Here is a 22,500-nt window from a genome sequence, read left to right as displayed (position 1 = left end):
GAGAGAGAGAGAGAGAGAGAGAGAGAGAGAGAGATAGGAGGTGATGCCCATTGCTTAGAAATAAGACTACTTATAAGCTATTAAATCATCTGATTTTATAAAAGAAAGGAAAATACTATTTGAGTGTACATCTCCATAAGCAAGAAGGTTCAGTAAAGGTATTTTGATTTCATGGGACCAAAACACTGAACTAGTTAGCTTAGCTTCAGGAATGATGAAGGTATTGTCTTTCATTACTCTACTTACTGTCAAACAGTCAAACACATCAGACAAAAGGGTTGCCTTTTCCCTTTGACATTGAGTGATAAAGCCATCTGGTTTAAGTAAAGGAGGAACTGTTAAGTCTACACCAAAGAGTCCCTTTGACATTGAGTGATAAAGCCATCTGGTTTAAGTAAAGGAGGAACTGTTAAGTCTACACCAAAGAGTGCAGCTTTAAGGGTAGCAACCATTTATGTTCCTAGGTTATACCAGAAAGACAATATCTGTTGGTGATCTTTCCTCTCTAAGGAATTTTTAAACAATTCTTTGGAATTTTAAATGATTTAATACCCCCATTCTTGACATCTGAAAGGCTTTTGATAGCATGGCTTTATTTAAAAGTTCCTGCTAATGGTTTCACTCTTTCCTTTTGTGCTCTTACTTCCAGTCTTTTGCCTAATCACTTTTATCTGTTTTTGACAGTACAACATCCACTTCTAAGTGGTATCCCTAAGGGTAAGTTTCTCCCACCTATCCATTTCCTTCTCTTCATCAGGTACCTCTTGTCTACCTCGTCTCATATCCTCTATAGTCAAGTCCCCACTCTTCTTCCTGTTTTGTTTCTTTTTATTTACTTTAAATCTGGGCTGGAAAATGGGTTAAGGTTATAAGTTCTTTTGGCTTTATCACTAACTTAAAAGATAGATAGAGAGAGAGAGAGAGATGTAATATCCAAAAAGGTTACACATGTTGATTAGAAAGAGAAAGGACTTGGAGCCATTCTGTTATCTCTCCATTGACTGACTAAATCCATAGAGGATTCATTGGCTAGGTTCATCAAAGGATATCCAGTTCCTTGTGATGTGCAGTATCTATGTAACTAAAGCAAGTGACCCCTGCTGGTCCATGCTAATTCCTGTAAGATGGAAATAAATATTCTAGATAATTTTTACTGTTATTTACCTTTCTTGGCATAATTTGTTTTTTCCTTCCAGGTATCGAAGACGTATTTAGCATCCTAGCAGAAGATATGGTGAAGATTGCCGAAAGCGATGAGAACTCAAGCCTCAGATTGTACTCTGCCAATGTGAGTTCGATTGGAAAAGATTTGGTAAATTCCAGTTCATTTTTATTTATTAAAGGAAATTTGAAATAATTTTTGTTAGATTCTGCAATTTTTCTCAAATCTCATAGGATATTTTCACCTATTTTAATCTGTTCATATTCATTGTGAGGTTTTTCTTTTATTAAGAGTAAATTAAATGTTATTATGTTGCATAGTTTTCTTTTCTAAGGAGCAGTAAAGGTCATACAGTAAACCCTTTGTGGACTAACAAGAGCTACAGTACTGTATTATTATTATTATTATTATTATTATTATTAATAATTCTAATAGCCAGGCCTTCTCCATCATGAGGCTCAATACTACACAGTATTCTAGAAGTTTTATTCCAGCTGTCACCAAGTTGTGGAATGATCTTCCTAATCGGGTAGTTGAATCGGTAGAACTTTAAAAGTTCAAAATTGCAGCAAATGTTTTTATGTTGACCAGGCTGACAAGAGTCTTTTTACAGTTTATATGTGACATATCTGTTTTTGACGTTGTTACTGTTTTTAGAATGATTTATTGTTAATTTGTTCTCATCATTCATTTATTTCCTTATTTGCTTTCCTCACTGGGCTATTATTTCCTATTGGAGCCCTTGGGCTTAAAGTACCTTGCTTTTCGAACTAGGGTTGTAGCTTGGCCAGTAATAATAGTAATAATAATGATGATAATAATAATAATAATAGTTTATATAGGACATATCTATTTTGACGTTGTTACTGTTTTTAGAATGATTTATTGTTAATTTGTTCTCATCGTTCATTTATTTCCTTATTTCCTTTTCTCACTGGGCTATTATTTCCTATTGGAGCCCTTGGGCTTATAACATTTTTCTTTTCCAACTAGGGTTGTAGCTTGGCTAGTAATAATAATAATAATAATAATAATAATAATAATAATAATAATAATAATAATAGTTTATATAGGACATATCTGTTTTGACGTTGTTACTGTTTTTAGAATGATTTGTTGTTAATTTGTTCTCGTCTTTTATTTATTTCCTTATTTCCTTCCCTCACTGGGCTATTTTTCCCTATTGGAGCCCTTGGGCTTATAGCATCTTGCTTTTCCAACTAGGGTTGTAGTTTGGCTAGTAATAATAATAATAATAATAATAATGATAATAATAATAATACAGTAATAGTTTATATTGGACATATCTGTTTTGACGTTGTTACTGTTTTTAGAATGATTTATTGTTAATTTGTTCTCATCATTCATTTATTTCCTTATTTCCTTTCCTCACTTGGCTATTATTTCTTATTGGAGCCCTTGGGCTTATAACATCTTGCTTTTCCAACTAGGGTTGTAACTTGGCTAGTAATAATAATAATAATAATAGTTTATATAGGACATATCTGTTTTGACTTTGTTACTATTTTTAGAATGATTTATTGTTAATTTGGTCTCATCATTCATTGATTTCATTATTTGCTTTCCTCACTGGGCAATTATTTCCTATTGGAGCCCTTGGGCTTATAGCATCTTGCTTTTCCAACTAGGGTTGTAGCTTAGCAAGTAATAATAATAATAATAGTTTATATAGGACATATAGGGCTATTTTTCCCTATTGGAGCCTTGGGCTTATAGCATCTTGCTTTTCCAACTAGGGTTGTAGCTTGGCTAGTAATAATAATAATAACCAGCTATTGGTAGTTATTAAAGGGCATTTTCTCTACAGGCCCAACCCGTAAATTCTTGGCACAAGTTACATGACCTTTGTAATTTCAATATCAATTTATTCAAACCAATCAGACTATCCTCAAAACCTATTCATCAGTGATCTAGATATTTAAGTAATTACAGTATTTTCTTTCCCATTTATCCATATATTAAGGGATTGGCTGCCTGATGCATCATTTAGTAGCATGACATGGCTTATAATTTGCCAGGGGGTTTTTACAATCGTATATCCTCGGAGTCATCAACCACAATTATTGATGGTGGGCCTAACCTTTGACTAAATAGTCCAACTAAAAGGCAGTAGTTTCTGGAATAATTGACAGTGGGGCTAACCTTTTATTATTATTATTGTTATTATTATTATTATTACTCGCTAAGCTACATCCCTAGTTGGAAAAGCAAGATGCTATAAGCCCAGGGGTCCCAACAGGGAAAATAGCCCAGTGAGGAAAGGAAACACGGGAAAATAAGATATTTTAAGGACAGTAACAACATTAAAATAAATATTTCCTATATAAACTATAAAAGCTTTAACAAAAGAAGAAGAGAAATTAGATAGAATAGTGTGCCCGAGTGTACCCTCAAGCAAGAGAAATCTAAGCCCAGACAGTGGAAGACCATGGTACAGAGACTATGGCACTACCCAAGACTAGAGAACAATGTTTTGATTTTGGAGTGTCCTTCTCCTAGAGGAGCTGCTTACCATAGCTAAAGTCTCTTCTACCCTTACAAGACTGCAAGGGAGCCCTTATCCCTTTAGTCGCTTTTTACTAGGCACCTATCCGTTTATTCTAGTCACTTTCTACGACACGCAAAACGTACAGCGGTGGTATATTTACACCCCTACCACAGGGCAAGATTTTTGTAATTACCACACCAACAGACAAACAAGAGACAACCATAAAGAAAATACATTCCTACGATTCTTCACCCAAGGGGTTAACTATTGCACTGTAATTGTTCAGTGGCCACTTTCCTTTTTGTAAGAGTAGAAGAGACTTTAGCTATGGTAAGCAGCTCTTCTAGGACACTCCAAAATCAAAGTATTATTCTCTAGTCTTGGGTAGTGCCATAGCCTCTGTACCATGGTCTTCCAATGTCTTGGGTTAGAGTTCTCTTGCTTGAGGGTACACTCAGGCACAATATTCTATCTTATTTTTCTTCTCTGGTTTTGTTAAAGTTTTTATAGTTTATATTTTAATGTGACTGTTCTTGAAATATTTTATATTTCCTCATTTCCTTTCCTCACCGGGCTATTTTCCCTGTTGGACCCCTTGGGCTTATAGCATCCTGCTTTTCCAACTAGGGTTGTAGCTTAACAAGTAATAATAATAATGATAATAATAATTCAGATCCAACTTCTCTTCCAGGGTAAAAGCCAGTGGGACACGAGTAAAGTGAGTCTGAACGACTCGCAGACGCCCCAAGAGAAGTCCTCATCTTCCTGCTGCTCTTGAAGGCAGCAGCTCGTTTCTTCTGTCGCTTCCACGCATCTCAGGATGCTGCTGCATGCCGCGGCTGCTCTCCGTGCCTATTTAGCAGCTGTTGCACACAGCAGACCAAAGATTTACAAAGTGCCTTAATGAATATAAAGCAGATTCATTTCCACAGTATGCCATGAGGATGAGAATAACTTTTATATGCATTTTCCACGTAATTAAGGACTCTATGATCAAAGGTGCTGAGTGTTTGGTGAACTCATAAATGGATACAGTTTTGCTTATAGTTTTAAAACATATTTACAGCTTCAGTCTGTCAAATTTTGTTAATATTATAGAATATGCAGAAGAACCACAGGGAAAATGAAAATACGAAATATACGATTAAGTTTGAATAGAGAGTAGAGGTCCCCTTTTTGTTTTGTTTCATTTGTTGATGTCGGCTACCCCCCAAAATTGGGGGAAGTGCCTTGGTATATGTATGTATGTACGATTAAGTCCTCACTAGTTTCGTGATACTTCAGTCCTCTGAAGAAGTATCACGAAACTAGTCAGGACTTAATCGTATATTTCGTATTTTCATAACCACAGGGAAAATGAAAATACGAAATATACGATTAAGTCCTCGCTAGTTTCGTGATACTTCTTCAATCCTCTGAAGAAGTATCACGAAACTAGTCAGGACTTAATCGTATATTTCGCATTTTCATTTTCCCTGTGGTTCTTCTGCATCTGAGCATCACGTTTTCTTGTGATTTTTACGCATTATAGAATATGTTTTTTTTATGTTTTGTAAAATGTCTAATGGTATTCATTCATGTGGACCAATCTTTATCTAGTCTTTTTTTTGCCATGCTTATACAGTTTATGAAGGTTTTTTTCCATGCAGTTCAGTCAGCTAAAATTAATCAAAATCTAAAATATATTTATAATAGAAAATTATAGTTTAAGATTATGTTTATCATCAGCCTTCAAATACTAAGGTCACAACTTATTTCAGATGCTTTTCATTTGTTTCTTTGGTGTCAACCAAAATGAAATAGAATTTTAGAGAATAAAATATTTTCATTTGTAAAATGTAAAATCAAAAAAATCTCTTTCACATTTGATTAGCATTTAGCATTACAATCTTATTTGTATTTTTGTGTACATACTTTAACTTTAATCATTATGGTTTTTAAGTAAAGTATATGTGAAACTAAAAGGAATTTTTTTCTTATGCTGATCATTTTTTTAAACAGTAAGATACTTGAGGCTACATTATAGTTTTGTAAATCATTTAAATGTTGATTTATCATTCTAAACATCCATGTATAGATATTGTCGTTATCTTAAGACTATGCACAACCAAAATATCTATGTTACAGAGGCATATTGTATAGAGATAAGTTACTGTACTCTGGATACTACTGTATTTATTATGTAATTACTGTGTATCTTATATATTTAATCAAATATTTAACTATACTTTTTCATAATACAGAGATCTATAGCAACTTTGAAATTTCCTACTGTGACAGTTTTGTATGACTGGAAATACTTTGGAATTCCCTACTGTGACAGTTTTGTATGACTGGAAATCCTTTGGAATTCCCTACTGTGACGGTTTTGTATGACTGGAAATACTTTGGAATTCCCTACTGTGACAGTTCTGTATGACTGGAAATACTCTGGAATTCCCTACTGTGACAGTTTTGTATGACTGGAAATACTTTGGAATTCCCTACTGTGACGGTTTTGTATGACTGGAAATACTTTGGAATTCCCTACTGTGACAGTTCTGTATGACTGGAAATACTCTGGAATTCCCTACTGTGACAGTTTTGTATGACTGGAAATACTTTGGAATTCCCTACTGTGACGGTTTTGTATGACTGGAAATACTTTGGAATTCCCTACTGTGACGGTTTTGTATGACTGGAAATACTTTGGAATTCCCTACTGTGACGGTTTTGTATGACTGGAAATACTTTGGAGTTCCCTATTGTGACAGTTTTGTATGACTGGAAATACTTTGGAATTCCCTATTGTGACGGTTTTGTATGACTGGAAATACTTTGGAATTCCCTACTGTGACAGATCTGTATGACTGGAAATACTTTGGAGTTCCCTATTGTGACAGTTTTGTATGACTGGAAATACTTTGGAATTCCCTACTGTGACAGTTTTGTATGACTGGAAATACTTTGGAATTCCCTACTGTGGCAGTTTTGTATGACTGGAAATACTTTGGAATTCCCTACTGTGGCAGTTTTGTATGACTGGAAATACTTTGGAATTCCCTACTGTGGCAGTTTTGTATGACTGGAAATACTTTGGAATTCCCTACTGTGGCAGTTTTGTATGACTGGAAATCCTTTGGAGTTCCCTACTGTGACAGTTTTGTATGACTGGAAATGTCCCAGGTTGGCATTCTACTGGATGGCAGTTTGTGATTGATCGATTGATTGATAGATTGATTGATAGATTGATTTGAGGTTTTCTGGCATCCTATCTAAGGTCATTTATGATTCACTTGAGCTCAGTCGCTTCTTGCATCATCCTCAGCCTCGCCATCCTTGCGAGCTAAAGATAGAGGCTTTGTGGGAGCCTGTATGTCTATCTGCTGAGTTGCCAGCAGTCATTGCCTGGCCTTCCCTGGTCCAAGCTTAATGGAGAGGTAGCTTTGATACTGATTATATGGATATATAGTCATTCTCTAAGGCACTGAAAGAGGGCATTTGATCGTGTAATTCTGTATCATACATGTATCATAAGAATTGGCATTATGTTATCTATGTACATACATACAGTACATATACATATACCAAGGCACTTCCCCCAATTTTGGGCGGTAGCCGACAACAATGAAACAAAAACAAAAAAAGGGGACCTCTACTCTCTACGTTATCTATGTACTGGGAAGAATGAAATTCATTTATGAAAAATTAATTTATTAAAAACATACAAATATATCTCACAACAACAATTAAGTAAACAATACTGTATCACACCTGTTGCACCTCATTCACACAGGTAAGCAAAATGCTTCGTGCAAATGACCGGAAAACCTGAGGGATTTGTTTTGAGCATGAAAAGACTAGTGATAAGGGAAGACACAAGGAAAACCCAATTGAGGCTCTATGGGTGATCTTTACACCATCTTCCACGGGAAAATTCTGGACGTGTTTTGGAGAGAAACTTAGAAAGCTTAAAATTAAAAGTCTTAACACTTCAACTGTTATGAATCCTTTTTGAAGTAAATTGAAAGACTTCATGGGAGTTTTTTAATGTCTTGACACAAAATCACAGTCTAGCCATAGTTGATTTACATCACTTTAACTAGATATGTCTGACTTCATGGGAGTTTTTAATGTCTTGACAGAAAATCACAGTCTAGCCAGAGTTGATTTACATCACACTGACTAGATATGTCTGACTTCATGGGAGTTTTTAATGTTTTGACACAAAGTCACAGTCTAGCCAAAGTTGATTTACATCACTTTGACTGGATATGTCTGACTTCATGGGAGTTTTTAATGTCTTGACACAAAGTCACAGTCTAGCCAGAGTTGATTTACATCACTCTGACTAGATATGTCTGACTTCATGGGAGTTTTTAATGTCTTGACACAAAATCACAGTCTAGCCAGAGTTGATTTAAATCACTTTGACTAGATATGTCTGACTTCATGGGAGTTTTTAATGTCTTGACACAAAATCACAGTCTAGCCAGAGTTGATTTAAATCACTTTGTCTAGATATGTCTGACTTCATGGGAGTTTTTAATGTCTTGACACAAAATCACAGTCTAGCCAGAGTTGATTTACATCAGTGACTAGATATGTCTGACTTCATGGGAGTTTTTAATGTCTCGACACAAAATCACAGTCTAGCCAGAGTTGATTTACATCACTGACTGGATGTCTGACTTCATGAGAGTTTTTAATGTCTTGACACAAAGTCAGTCTAGCCAGAGTTGATTTACAAAAGTGACTAGATATGTCTTAAGACATGGGAGCTTTTAATGTCTTGATACAAAATCACAGTCTAGCCAGAGTTGATTTACAGCACTGACTAGATATGTCTTAAGACATGGCATAGATAAAGAGGCACTTCTGAGGAAAACCATTTGGTAACAGGGTTTTGGATCCACTAGAACAGTGTGGAGGTTTTGAGTTATTTCATTCCCATTGATATTTTCATCTCTGAGATTTGGTATCACAATATAGGCTTGGGATTTATGACTATCCTGCTAAACGCTTTTATCTTCACCGAAAGCTAAGTGAGGAGCTCAAAAACTCGTGATCTTCAACCTCTTCGCCTCGTAGAAGATTCTGAGGAGGAACTCTCCCGTCATCTCTGGCTCGAAGGTCGAGGCGACGATGACGTAGGCCCCGGGAGGGAGGCGGAACCGTTCGGTGACTTCTCGGGTGTTCAGGAAGAATTTGACCTTGGCGATGCTCATGTTATACATGAAAAATTCCTTGTCGAGGTGTTCACCAAGTTGCTTATCATCAGGTTTCTGTAGAAAAGAAGATTTTTTGTTTGAGGCAGAGGCTTTGGCGTAAAAATTTTTTGGTAACATGAAAAATTCCTTGTCGAGGTGTTCACCAAGCTGTTCATCATCAGGTTTCTGTAGAGAAGATTTTTAGTTAGAGGCATTGCGGTAAAATTTTTCTGTAACATTAAAAATTCCTTGTCGAGGTGTTCACCAAGTTGCTTATCAGGTTTCTGTAGAGAAGATTTTTAGTTAAAGGCATTGGCATAAAATTTTTCTGTAACCTACTCTTTTATTGTATGAAATTAAAAAAATGTTGGAATTGTTAGTACAATCAATTTGTATATAAAGAATTTAAATATATTTTTTATGATAAAGCTTGAGGCTTAAAAAAGTAATGTGATTGTGTTAGATCTATTTATCATTCAAAGTACTGTATGTACTTATTGTTACTGTAAGAACTGAATTATGTAAACTATAGTCCATTTCTTTTAGCGAGGCAGATTTGCATCAACGGCGCCCTTTTAGCTCAGAAAAGTTTCCTGATCGCTGATTGGTTAAAATTATCATATCCAACCAATCAGCGATCAGGAAACTTTTCCGAGCTAAAAGGGCACCGCTGCCAGTCGGTGCAAATATGCCTCACTAAAATAAATTGACTATAGACTCTCAAGTTTGTGAAATGTATAGTTTACCAACATCTTTATGATTTGATTAACTAAGTGACTTCATGGTTTAGACGGGGATCGTATAATTAAACACTAAGAATTAGCCTAATCTTCTAATAATAAACAAAATTTATTAACATTCAAGTACAGTAATCAAGAATAATTTTGAGAATTCTTCATATTAAACACTAGCAATTAGAATACGTACTAAATAGGGTTAAGTACATACTGTATGTAAATTGGTTTTTGTGTTGGTAGATCATGTTTTACAGTACGGTCTGGTATTAGGATGATTGTCAAACTTTAGATGAACATTGCACTCAATTATGAAGTACAATTAAAATTCTACAATGATATGTACATATCAAGAGGAATAATTGTTTTTTGACTAACTGAAGGTCATTATAGAATAGATTCTTTTAGCCCAATCAAGATTTACTCTCTCATAACCATAATCTAATCCGCCTTGATTTAAAAAAAAATGTAGAAATCAGCTGGTATAATGTTTATAGAAGACCTGAAAAACTCTTCCACATTATTATTATTATTATTATTATTACTATCCAAGCTACAACCCTAGTTGGAAAAGCAAGATGCTATAAGCCCAGGGGCTCCAACAGGGAAAAATAGCCCAGTGAGGAAAGGAAATAAATAAATGAAGAGAACAAATTAACAATAAATCATTCTAAAACAAGTAACAACGTCAAAACAGACATGTCATATATAAACTATTAACAACATCAAAAACAAATATGTTATAAATAAACTATAAAAAGACTCATGTCCGCCTGGTCAACAAAAAAGCATTTGCTCCAACTTTGAACTTTTGAAGTTCTACTGATTCAACCACCCGATTAGGAAGATCATTCCACAACTTGGTAACAGCTGGAATAAAACTTCTAGAATACTGCGTAGTATTGAGTCTCGTGATGAAGAAGGCCTGGCTATTAGAATTAACTGCTTGCCTAGTATTACGAACAGGATAGAATTGTCCAGGGAGATCTGAATGTAAAGGATGGTCAGAGTTATGAAAAATCTTATGCAACATGCATAATGAACTAATTGAACGACGGTGCCAGAGATTAATATCTAGATCAGGAATAAGAAATTTAATCGACCGTAAGTTTCTGTCCAACAAATTAAGATGAGAATCAGCAGCTGAAGACCAGACAGGAGAACAATACTCAAAACAAGGTAGAATGAAAGAATTAAAACACTTCTTCAGAATAGATTGATCACCGAAAATCTTGAAAGACTTTCTCAATAAGCCAATTTTTTGTGCAATTGAAGAAGACACAGACCTTATATGTTTCTCAAAAGTAAATTTACTGTCGAGAATCACACCTAAAATTTTGAAAGAGTCATACATATTTAAAGAAACATTATCAATACTGAGATCCGGATGTTGAGGAGCCACCGTCCTTGACCTACTTACAATCATACTTTGAGTTTTGTTAGGATTCAACTTCATACCCCATAATTTGCACCATGCACTAATTCTAGCTAAATCTCTATTAAGGGATTCACCAACCCTAGATCTACATTCAGGGGATGGAATTGATGCAAAGAGAGTAGCATCATCTGCATATGCAACAAGCTTGTTTTCAAGGCCAAACCACATGTCATGTGTATATAGTATGAAAAGTAATGGGCCAAGAACACTACCCTGTGGAACACCGGATATCACATTCCTATAATCACTATGGTGCCCATCAACAACAACTCTTTGAGATCTATTACTTAAAAAATCAATAATAATGCTAAGAAACGACCCACCCACTCCCAACTGTTTCAGTTTGAAAACAAGGGCCTCATGATTAACACGGTCAAAGGCAGCACTAAAATCAAGGCCAATCATACGAACTTCCCGACCACAATCAAGGGATTTCTGTACAGCATTGGAGATTGTAAGAAGGGCATCACATGCTCCAAGGCCTTTACGAAAACCAAATTGCAAACTAGGGAGTAGATGATTACCTTCAGCAAACCTGTTAAGACGTTTTGCCAGAAGACGTTCAAAAACTTTAGATAATATGGGAGTTATGGAAATTGGGCGGTAATCAGTGGGACTTGAGCTACCACAAACACATTTACATAGAGGAGTAACATTACCAATTCTCCAACTAGTGCTAAAAGCTCCTCTTCTTGCTAACTTGCGCAAAATAACAGATAACTTTGGAGCTAAGAAATCTGCTGTCTTTATAAAAAACAAAGGAAAAATACCATTTGGGTCTACACCTCCATAGGCATCAAGGTCCATCAACAGAGCTTTAATCTCACGAGATCGAAAAGCTAAACTAGTTAGTTTAGCCTCAGGAAAACAGGAATGAGGAAGTTCAAGTTTTTCATTACTCTGTTTACTGTCGAAAACATCAGCCAAAAGGGTTGCCTTTTCCTTTGGACAATGAGTGACTGAGCCATCTGGTTTGAGTAAAGGAGGAACTGTTGCATCTACACCAAAGAGTGCAGATTTAAGGGTAGACCACCATTTATGTTCCTGAGTTGTACCAGAAAGTGTTTCTTTTATGGTTAAATTGTACTCCTTCTCAGTTGAGGCATAAACTCTCTGAGCAAAAGCTCGAAGCTGAGTATAGTTGCTCCAGGTCAAATCTGATCTGTTACCCTTCCAAAGATGATAGGCCTCCTGTTTCTCCAAATAAGCACGTCTACAATCATCATTGAACCACGGTTTGTCCTTCACTCGGTACCTTAGCACACGAGAAGGGATACGCCTATCAATTATGTTGACTAGATTCTCATTCAAAGGGACAACAGGATCTGCACTATCATATAATTGTGACCAATTTAAGCACAAAAGATCATGCAAAATCCCATTCCAGTCTGCTTGGGATTTCATATAAATTTTACAAGAATATGATATATCAGGGACAGGCTGCTCAGTCTTCACTAATAATGAAATCAAGGCATGATCAGATGTCCCGACTGGAGAACCAACCTTACTAGTTATAACGCCAGGGGAGTCAGTGTATACGAGGTCCAAGCAATTACCAGACCTGTGAGTAGCTTCATTTATGATTTGCTCACAGCCTGATTCAGAGGCAAAGTCTAAAGCTCTTAAGCCATGGCGATCGGTAGGAGAGATAGAACTTAGCCACTCCCTATGGTGAGCATTAAAATCACCAACAAAGACAAAAGAAGCCTTTCTATCATCTTCTTGTATCTTAGCCATAATGGTAAGAAGACAATCGAAGATAGAATCATCTATGTCTGGATTCCGGTAGATCGAACACAAATAAAAGTTGTTATGCCTGCCACAAACTTTTATTACCTGAATCTCATGACATCCACATTGATAGCAGGACTTATGAGAAGCAGGGTACTCGGTCCTAATATACACCGCCATTCCCCTGGCCCTAGGGATGGCATCACGTTTCAACATTATTGGCTTCTTAAAACCAGTTATAAGGAGCTCAGATGAGTGCCTCATATTAGAAACCAAAGTTTCTGAGCACAAAAGAATATCATACTGTCTGGACGCAACTGTAAGGTCTTGGATATTTGCATGAAGACCACGAATATTGCAATACAGAAGACGACATTGACGAAATCTAGGACGTACTGGTCCCGGATTTCGCTCAATGTCTCCAGACAGCATAAGAATTAATAGAAATAAAAAAGAGACATCATACTTAAAAACTAGATTAACAAGAATTATAACAAAAACAATACGTACAGAATTATAAACAAAGTGATTGATGATACCCATAGACTATAGTGAAAAGTCGGAAAAACTGGTCAACATGGAGGAGCCGATACACCATGCAAGGCTAAATACCCTCCAGGATAGCCACTTCAACTGAAGGGAAGACAGTAAGGATGGTTTTGAGAAGAAAAATAATCAGAAAAAGGAAAAGACAACCTCTTGATAAACCACCAGGCATCCATGGCCCTTCTATTAAGCCTGCCCAACACACCATTTCAAAAAAACAAGAGGAAGGGAAAAAAAAATAAGATAGAACAGTGTGCCTGAGTGTACCCTCAAGCAAGAGAACTCCAACCCAAGACAGTGGAAGACCATGGTACAGAGGCTATGGCACTACCCTACATTATGACTTCCTGTCTTTCATGCCAGTCCTGAACTCTGATAAAGGTTTCTGAGCAATCAAATGGTTATAATGTTTATAGATGGCCTGAAAAACTCTTCCACATTATGCCTTCTGTCTTTCATGCATGTCCTGAACTCTGATAAAGGTTTCTGAGCAATCAAATGGTATAATGTTTATTGATGGCCTGAAAAACTCTTTCACATTATGACTTATGTCTTTCATGCCGGTCCTGAACTCTGGGGCAGTAGCTGTAGTAAACGACACCTCGTAGTAACGGGGGATTTTGAGGAGGGAGAAGTCTAATTGAAAAGGGACCTCTGGTAGTGGATTCACTCGCCCCAGTTTTAATACCGACACCCTTGAGGGGTGAGCGAGCTGGGTATAATACTGGCATTCCATGCAACTTTTTTATCTGGTATATTTAGCAGTATTTATACCTTAGAAATGGTGCTTTAAGGAGCTTTTCAATGGGCGACACAGGTCCCTCTCCCAGAAAGATTTTTTCCTTCGTCAAAATCCCTTTTCTGAGCACTGATGCGAGATAATGTTGTCAATACATACCCATTACAGAGTCTAAAAACTAAACAGTATAATAAATAGAATAGCATCTAATCTTACTTTGTATATGGTGAATCCAATTGGATTGTAATCCGCCCCGTATCTCTTGAGTTGACGTACGTTCTTTTGCATGATAGATATGACGATAGTGCAGAGGTCATCGTCGTCATCTTCGTCAGGGTCCTCCAGGACCACTGTGTATTGGGGGTTGGTTGGAAAAGTATCTGGAGGGAATAAGAATATTTATCATGAAGACAACATATACATACATACATATAAGATGGCACTTCCCTCAATTTTGGGGGGTAGCCGACATCAACAAAGAAACAAAAACAAAAAGGGGACCTCTACTCTCTAAGTTCCTCCCAGCCTAACAAGGGACTCAACATATAAATGTAATAATTTATGCAAGAATTATCATAGACCCTTTCATTTTAGACTGGTGAAGAAAGGTTTAGTTTATTTATTTACTTTTACAAATATGATACATTTAACACAACTATATATTGAAGACTTGTTACATTTTCATTGTATATTTATGTGATACATTAAACACAACAATGTATTGAAGACTTGTCACATTTTCAAGGTATATATATGATACATTAAACACAACAATGTATTGAAGACTTTCGTCACATTTTCAAGGTAAATTTATGATCTTGAGTACTTTTGGCTGCTCAACAGTTAAAGATTTGATTTACCATTTAATGCAAAGTAAAATAAGTCTATACTGAACCCAAATTGTATAAGCCAATCTTTTCTTTGCAACATTTTAAAGCTAAATGTTATTGAAAAATTATAACGAAGACATTTGTGTATATTTGGTTATTCTGCAGTAACGTTAATTTACATTTTTTTCAATATAAAACGTGGAGGTATATAAAATTAATTATTATAAAGAACCAAAGGGCTAAATAATACTAGATTTTTGTTTTTCAGCTGAGAGAGATACTGATAGACTTGATGCTTTTCTGGGTGTGTAGAGTGAGTATTTTGAAGATTTGTCAAATATTGAGGATAATAAGTCCTTGTGATAGTAACTTGGGGATTTGAGAAGAAAGAAAAGACACCAGGAGATGATGGTAGGCTATTGTACTACAATTAAGATGGTGCAATACAGGGGCCATATTATTATTATTATTATTATTTTGTCGGTCTCACAGGATGTAGATACAGGAGAGGGGGTTCCCAGCCCCCTCGTCCCGTCCCTTTTAGTCGCCTCTTACGACACGCAGGGATAACGTTGGCGCTATTCTAATTGTTTTTATGTCCTCGCGGCCACAGGAGGAACGTAGAGAGTAGAGGCCTCCTTTTTGTTTTTGTTTCATTGTTGATGTCTGCTACCCCCAAAAATTGGGGGAGGTGCCATGGTATATGTATGTATGTATTATTATTACTTTCTAAGCTACAACCCTAGATGGAAAAGAAGGATGTTAAGCCCAGGCCACAACAGGGAAAATAGCCCAGTGAGGAAAGGAAACAAGGAAAAATAAAATATTTTAAGAACTGTAATAACATCAAAATGAATATTTCCTATATAAACTATAAAAACTTTAACAAAACAATAGGAAGAGAAATCAGATAAAATAATTTGTGTGTGTGAGTGTACCCTCAAGCAAGATAACTAAACCCAAGACAGTGGAAGACCATGGTACAGGAGCTATGGCACTACCCAAGACCAGAGAACAAAGGTTTGATTTTTGAGTGTCCTTCTCCTAAAAGAGCTGCTTACCATAGCTAAAGTCTCTCTTCTACCCTTACCAAGAGGAAAGTAGCCACTGAACAATTACAGTGCAGTAGTTAACCCCATGAGTGAATTAGAATGGGGTTGGTAATCTCAGTGTTGTCAGGTGTGTGAGGACAGATGAGAATATGTAAAGTCTATTCGGTGTATGCATAGGCAAGGGGAAAGTGAACAGTAACCAGAGAGAAGGATCCAATGTATTACTGCCTAGCTAGTCAAAGGACCCCATAACTATAGCCGTAGTATCTCAACGGGTGGCTGATGCCCTGGCCAACCCAAGTGTAAGTCTGTGGATAAGATAATACAGTTTTGCTTATATCAAGAGCCACTCTCCTACCTATGAAGTTCCTGCAGCCACCAGCAGAGTGGTGTGACACCCACGCCCCTTCGTACATCACCATCTGCCACCTCTTCACGATGTTCTCTGACGCGTTGTTGTCTTCATCATCCTCGTCACCCAGGTCGAAAACCTCTGGTGTCACGTCGCAGATTTCCAGGCTGGAGAAGTTCCCGATGAAATCCTGAAGAAGAATTTATTTATAAGTTGCAGTGGGTCTTGGAAGTCAACTATCTTGGAAAATAGATTGATAATGATGGTATGGAGATATCATCTCCTCCCACGCCTATTGATGCAAAGGGCCTTGGTTAGATTTCGCCAACGTCCCTATCTTGAGCTTTTAATACAATACTTCTCAACTCGCCATCTACTTCGCACTTCATAGTGCTCAGCCATGTAGGTCTTGGTCTTCCAACTCTTTAAGTGCCTTGTGGAGCCCAGTTGAACGTTTTGTGAACTAGTCTCTCTTGTGGAGTGCATATTTCATGCAAAACCATCTCCATCTACCCCTCATTATGATCTCTTCCACATATGGCACTCGAGTGCCAAAATTACCCATATATTAAAAAACTATTTGATTAATTCGAAGATAAAATTCAAGTGGCTCCTGAAACTTGACCTCACAAATGCATAAATGTCCAGATTCTATTAAAATATGATGGGATTTTCTTAAAACAAGAAGAGTATCGACAATGTAACCCAAATGAAGTCTACATTATTATTATTATTATTATTATTATTATTATTATTGCTTGCTAAGGTACAACCCTCGTTGGAAAAGCAGGATGCTATAAGCCCAGGGGCTCCAACAGGGGAAAATAGCCTAGTGAGGAAAGGAAACAAGGAAAAATAAGATATTTTAAGAACAATAACATTAAAATAAATATTCCCTATAGGAATAAGAAAAAAAAACTTTAACAAGATAAAATAAAGAAGAATAAGATAGAAAAGTGTACCCGAGAGTACTTAAACAAGAAAAATAAGATAGAATAGTGTACCCAAAAGTACTGTACCCTCAAGCAAGAAAAACAAGATAGAATAGTGTACCCGAGAGTACCCTCAAGCAAGAAAAATAAGATAGAATAGTGTACCCGAGAGTACCCTCAAGCAAGAGAACTCTTAACATACCTGGAAACTCATCCAGAATTCCCCATCGTCATCGAAGGTGAGTCCCAACCTCTCCCTGTCCTCAGGAGCAATTGTTCCCCATTCGGGGGATTTGTCACTCCAGGATCCCGTCCACTCGGCTTCGTTTCCCCAAGGGTTGTGGAGGCGCACGAGTTCAGCCTTACCCTGTTTGAAAATGTGTAATTGAATTCTATAAATTGGAGTTAAGGCAAGAAAAGTGGTAGGTGATTAATTATACTATAGTCCATTTCTTTTAGCGATGCATATTTGCACCGACTCGCAACGGTGCCCTTTTAGCTCGGTAAAGTTTCCGGATCGATGATTGGTTGGACAAGATAGTTCTAACCAATCAGCGATCAGGAAACTTTTCCGAGCTAAAAGGGCACCGCCGCGTGTCGGTGCAAATATGCATCGCTAAAAGAAATGGACTATAGACCTTTTTTTTGCATTTCTTGAGTTAATTCACGAATGTAAATACAGTACATTAATATTAATTGTATTAAAAGAATGTTCTGGTTATGTATGAAGTCATTTTTAAAGGTTTATCACTTATTACACTTATGTTAAACGGTGTTGTAATTAATACAAAAGGCTATAGAAAATTGGTTTATCGATTTAAACTACTTTATTATATAATCAGTAAATTAATTCGAATTATCTATGATTATTTCTTATACCAAGAAGTACAAAATTAATTAAACATGTTTTCTTTCTACAGTGTCAACAACGAATAATTCACAGCTGGTGTTTCTAATCTTACCGGACAATGTGTACTCACATCAGGAAAGGCCAAATTAATGTTGAAGTTTGTGATGTTGGCTAGAGTAGGACCCAGGGCTGGGACACTGCTAGGAGCCTTTTCGGCCTCCTTGGGAGTAACCATACCTATGAGGGGTTTAAAGATACTCCCAAAGGCCTCCTGTATCCTCCTGTTGTTGGCTGGCTGGTCACTGCAAATGGCCTGCGAAGAGAGGTTAATGTGTCTCAGGGGGGAAAAACATGGGAACACAAAACGGCTTCAAACTTCTTTTTAACCAAAACAGCTCCAAACTTCTTTCCAAAAACGGCTTCAAACTTCTTTTTAACCAAAACAGGTTCAAACGGGGATCAACAAATATCTTGCTTCGAAAGCCTTGCTCCTAGGTGCTACAGACAATAGGTTTTGTTAAATTCAACTGGCCTTATGCCAGCAAGGGTTTATTTCTGGTTCTTTAAGCACCAAAATCTAGCAACTGAACTCAATTTCTTTTGATGAGACGCATTTGCAGACTCGCAGCGGTGCCCTTTTTGCTCGGAAAAGTTTCCTGGTCGCTGATTGGTTAGAATTATCTTGTCCAACCAATCAGCGATCAGGAAATTTTTCCGAGTTAAAAGGGCACCGCTGAGAGTCTGTGCAAATATGACTCGCTAAAAGAAATGGACTATAGGTGCTACAGACAATAGGTTTGGTTATATTCAACTGGCCTTATGCCAGCAAAATTTTTTCTGGGTTTTTAAGCACCAAATCTAGCAACTATAGTCAATTTCTTTGGATGAGACGCATTTGCACAGCCTCGCAGCGATGCCCCTTTAGCTCGGAAAAGTTTCCTGGTCGCTGATTGGTTAGAATTATCTTGTCCAACCAATCAGCGATCAGGAAACTTTTCCGAACTAAAAGGGCACCGCTGAGAGTCTGTGCAAATCTGCCTTGCTAAAAAAATGACTATAGCAAGACTGGAGGCAAAGGTTGCCAACGATGGAATTGGTGATGATATAAAGGTTCATTATTTCTTTTGGGCATTGAGGTAGCACACTTGAAGTAGGTGTATTAAAGCCACATTTATAACAGACCGGAACAAAACTACAGTTAAGGGTTCATTTCCAAAGAAAAGCAATGAATAAACATTAGAATTTCAATAGAAAAATATAGGATCACTTTAAAATAAACCTGTTAAACTCATTTCAATATGTACAACACTAGACTGAAGGAATGTACAATCAAATTTAAACCTTATAGCATTGCCCAGAAACTGTAAGGTATGTCAATGTTACCATCTTGGTCATCAACATGTCATTATTACGTATGGGTGCTGAGTGGCCTCCCTGGGCCCTGTGCTGAGTAATGTGGCCCAAAAACATAAATCCAATATATGAATGAAGAGCAGTATGAACTAATTTATTTCTAAGTCGCTATACTGAGTGTAGGAATGAGCAGGGTATACATGCTTACACGTGCAATAGGCTACCCGGGGAATATACAAATTATATACCTACCATAGAAGCAGGATATAAAATAAAAAGAAATATACAAAGCATCTTAACCCAGCAACTAATAAATAACTTCAAATTAACCACCCAAAACACGTCAAAACTAACAAAATATCTAAAATTATCTTTTTTCTTGATGCAACTTACCTTCGGTTTGGGACCAGCCGAGGTAATATCAACGCAGGTGACCCGAGTGACCGAATAGGCGTGTCGTACTATTAACCCATTTGTTAAAATGGCTTCTGCGTGAATATTAGGATTCTGAGGCTGAAAAATAATTAAATTTTAATTAGTATCACCCTGGCTTTAGGTTAAGGCTATAAATCATGCAGATTATTTAGTGCTTAAAGTGTATTTTTATAGTCTATGGAGTAGGAAGTGGTGGTCAATGCACATGATAAGTCCGTAGGAGTACTCCTTAGACCTATCTGCATTTATTATATCCTTCCTTCCTACTTATTTGTGTTCAACCTCTAACTTTGACTTACTAGGACAACAGGCCCCACCCTGGCTTTAGGTTAAGGCTATAATCATGCAGATTTTCTAGTGTTTAAAGTGTATTTTCTAGTCCATGGTGTAGGAGGTGGTGGTCAATGCACACTACACGTCTATAGGACTCCTTAGTCCTATCTGCATTTATTATCCTTCCTTCCTACTTATTTGTGTTCAACCTCTCCTAACTTTGCCTTACTAGGACAACAGGCCCCCGAATCCCACGTCCATTTAGGCATTTTCTTAAAGTTTATATAGGAGATATTTATTTTAACGTTGTTACTTTCCCTAAAATTTTATTTTTCCTTTTTTCCTTTCCTCACGGGGCTATTTTCCCTGTTGGAGCCCCTGGGCTTATAGCATTCTGCTTTTCCAACTAGGGTTGTAGCTCAGCAAGTAATAATAATAATAATAATAATAATAATAATACTTAGATGGCCTAACAGGCCCTAGCGTTTAGCTATAGGCTTACAGTATACCTCTAAATCAACAGTCCTTAGTTTAAAGTCTATTGAAGAATTGAAATTATGAAGAACAGCATTCATGATTATCCCTGCCAATAATTTAATGATAGATAATCTATTTTAATGAATTATATAATTCAAAGTAATCTGGTTTTCACCCAAATCAACAGATGAAAAAAACGTTAAATTCAGTCAAAACTAAATTGAAATTTCCCCATTTTTTACCTCACTTTAGAAACTATTAATATCAATCAATTGTTCATTAAGCAATCCTTTAAGTAATTTATTATAGAAATAATGCAAACTCATCTGAAAAAAATCATAAAAAAACGAAGAAAAAAAATTTAAATTCAGTCAAAGTGAAATTTCCCCATTTCTTACCTCACTTTAGAAACCATTAATATCAATCAATTATTCATTAATCAATCCTTTAAATAATGTTTTAAAATATGTAAAATAATCTTAAAAAACGAAGTAGAAAAAAATTATTAGGCCTACCTCAATGGCGCATCCAGATGAAAAAAAAAACTTTAAATTCAGTCAAAATGAAATTTCCCCATTCTTTACCTCACTTTATAAACCATTAATATCAATCAATTATTCATTAAATAATCCTTTAAGTAATTTATCATAGAAATAATGCAAACTCATCTGAAAAAAAATCATAAAAAACGAAGAAAAAAAAAACTTTAAATTCAGTCAAAGTGAAATTTCCCCATTTCTTACCTCACTTTAGAAAGCATTAATATCAATCAATTCTTCATTAAACAATCCTTTAAATAATGTTTTAAAATATGTAAAAAAAATCATAAAAAACGAAGTAAAAAATTTATTAGGCCTAAAGTATACCTCTAAATCAACAATCTTCAGTTTAAAGTCTATTAAAGAATTGAAATTATGAAGAATAGCATTCAGGAACATCCCTGCCAATAATCTAATCTATATTAATGAATTATATAATTTAAAATAATTGGTTTTCACCCAACGCTGAAAAAAACTTCAAAATCAGTCAAAATAAAAATTCCCCATTTCTTACCTCATTTTAGAAACAATTGATATAAATTATTCATTGAATAATCCTTTAAGTAATTTATTATAGAAATAATACAAACTCATCTGAAAAATAATAAAAAAACTAAGTAAAAAAAAAAATTATTAGGCCTACCTCAATGGCACATCCCATGAGCGCCGCCCTCCTGTAAGCCTTTCTCATGACGCTGAAGAGATTACTGGGAGGATTCCTAAGGTCGATCATCTCAACGACGCCCCCAGTCAAGTCGACCATGCTCTCATTGATGTTGCCTCCTCGAAGGGCTTCGTAGCAACCGTATAATCTGTAGGGAGAGAAGGATTTGCGGGGTTAGTGAGGCAACCTCCAAAGTACCTTCAGGATTACTCCACGTGAACTTAACTCAGAAGGGAAGAATGTGGTAAAAATAAACCTGTTTATATTATCCTGTTGTTCATAAGGAGTGTTTATTTATGTTTATGACTGTCTGATAATGTTTTTTTGTTGTTGTTTGCAGTGTACAACTGCAGTGGAATTGTTAATTGAATAAAACCTTAGTTCTGGATACACCGGGTTTACTTCAGTTAGGAAATTCCTAATTGAAATTTGGCCAAGACAGATGTGTGTGTGTTTGTATATTCATGTGCTTAAATTCAAAGAGATTAATTATACATTCATGCATACACGCGCACTATATAAACTTATTTCCTTTCCTCACTGGGCTATTTTCCCTGTTGGAGCCCATGGGCTTATAGCATTCTGCTTTTCTAACTAGGGTTAATTATCATACATTCATGCATACACGCGTAATATATAAACTTGTTTCCTTTCCTCACTGGGCTATTTTCCATGTTGGAGCCCATAGGCTTATA

General features: G+C 36.2%; 1 protein-coding gene and 1 pseudogene across 1 annotated transcript in view; one reads left to right on the top strand and one right to left on the bottom strand.

Annotated features, from left to right (window-relative positions):
• Positions 1–5,449, top strand: part of LOC137635592 (ras-related protein Rab-21-like) — a 17,896-nt pseudogene extending 12,447 nt beyond the window's left edge.
• A 1,898-nt stretch (positions 5,450–7,347) lies between these two features.
• The window catches only part of LOC137635593 (calpain-A-like), a gene marked incomplete at its 5' end in the record, with an annotated part of 21,658 nt that continues 6,505 nt past the window's right edge, over positions 7,348–22,500 (bottom strand). Inside the window, 7 exons of the mRNA XM_068368054.1 lie at positions 7,348–8,935; positions 14,265–14,428; positions 16,289–16,472; positions 17,417–17,581; positions 18,195–18,377; positions 19,811–19,930; positions 21,785–21,953. Of these exons, the coding sequence (XP_068224155.1) occupies positions 8,705–8,935; positions 14,265–14,428; positions 16,289–16,472; positions 17,417–17,581; positions 18,195–18,377; positions 19,811–19,930; positions 21,785–21,953 (1,216 nt within the window). The remainder of the gene's footprint in view (positions 8,936–14,264; positions 14,429–16,288; positions 16,473–17,416; positions 17,582–18,194; positions 18,378–19,810; positions 19,931–21,784; positions 21,954–22,500) is intronic.

The sequence above is a fragment of the Palaemon carinicauda genome, unplaced genomic scaffold (genome assembly GCF_036898095.1).
Source record: "Palaemon carinicauda isolate YSFRI2023 unplaced genomic scaffold, ASM3689809v2 scaffold1451, whole genome shotgun sequence".
NCBI classification, from domain to species: Eukaryota; Metazoa; Arthropoda; class Malacostraca; order Decapoda; family Palaemonidae; genus Palaemon; species Palaemon carinicauda.
Note: the sequence above shows the minus strand (reverse complement) of the source record. Positions and strands in the feature narration are given on the sequence as shown.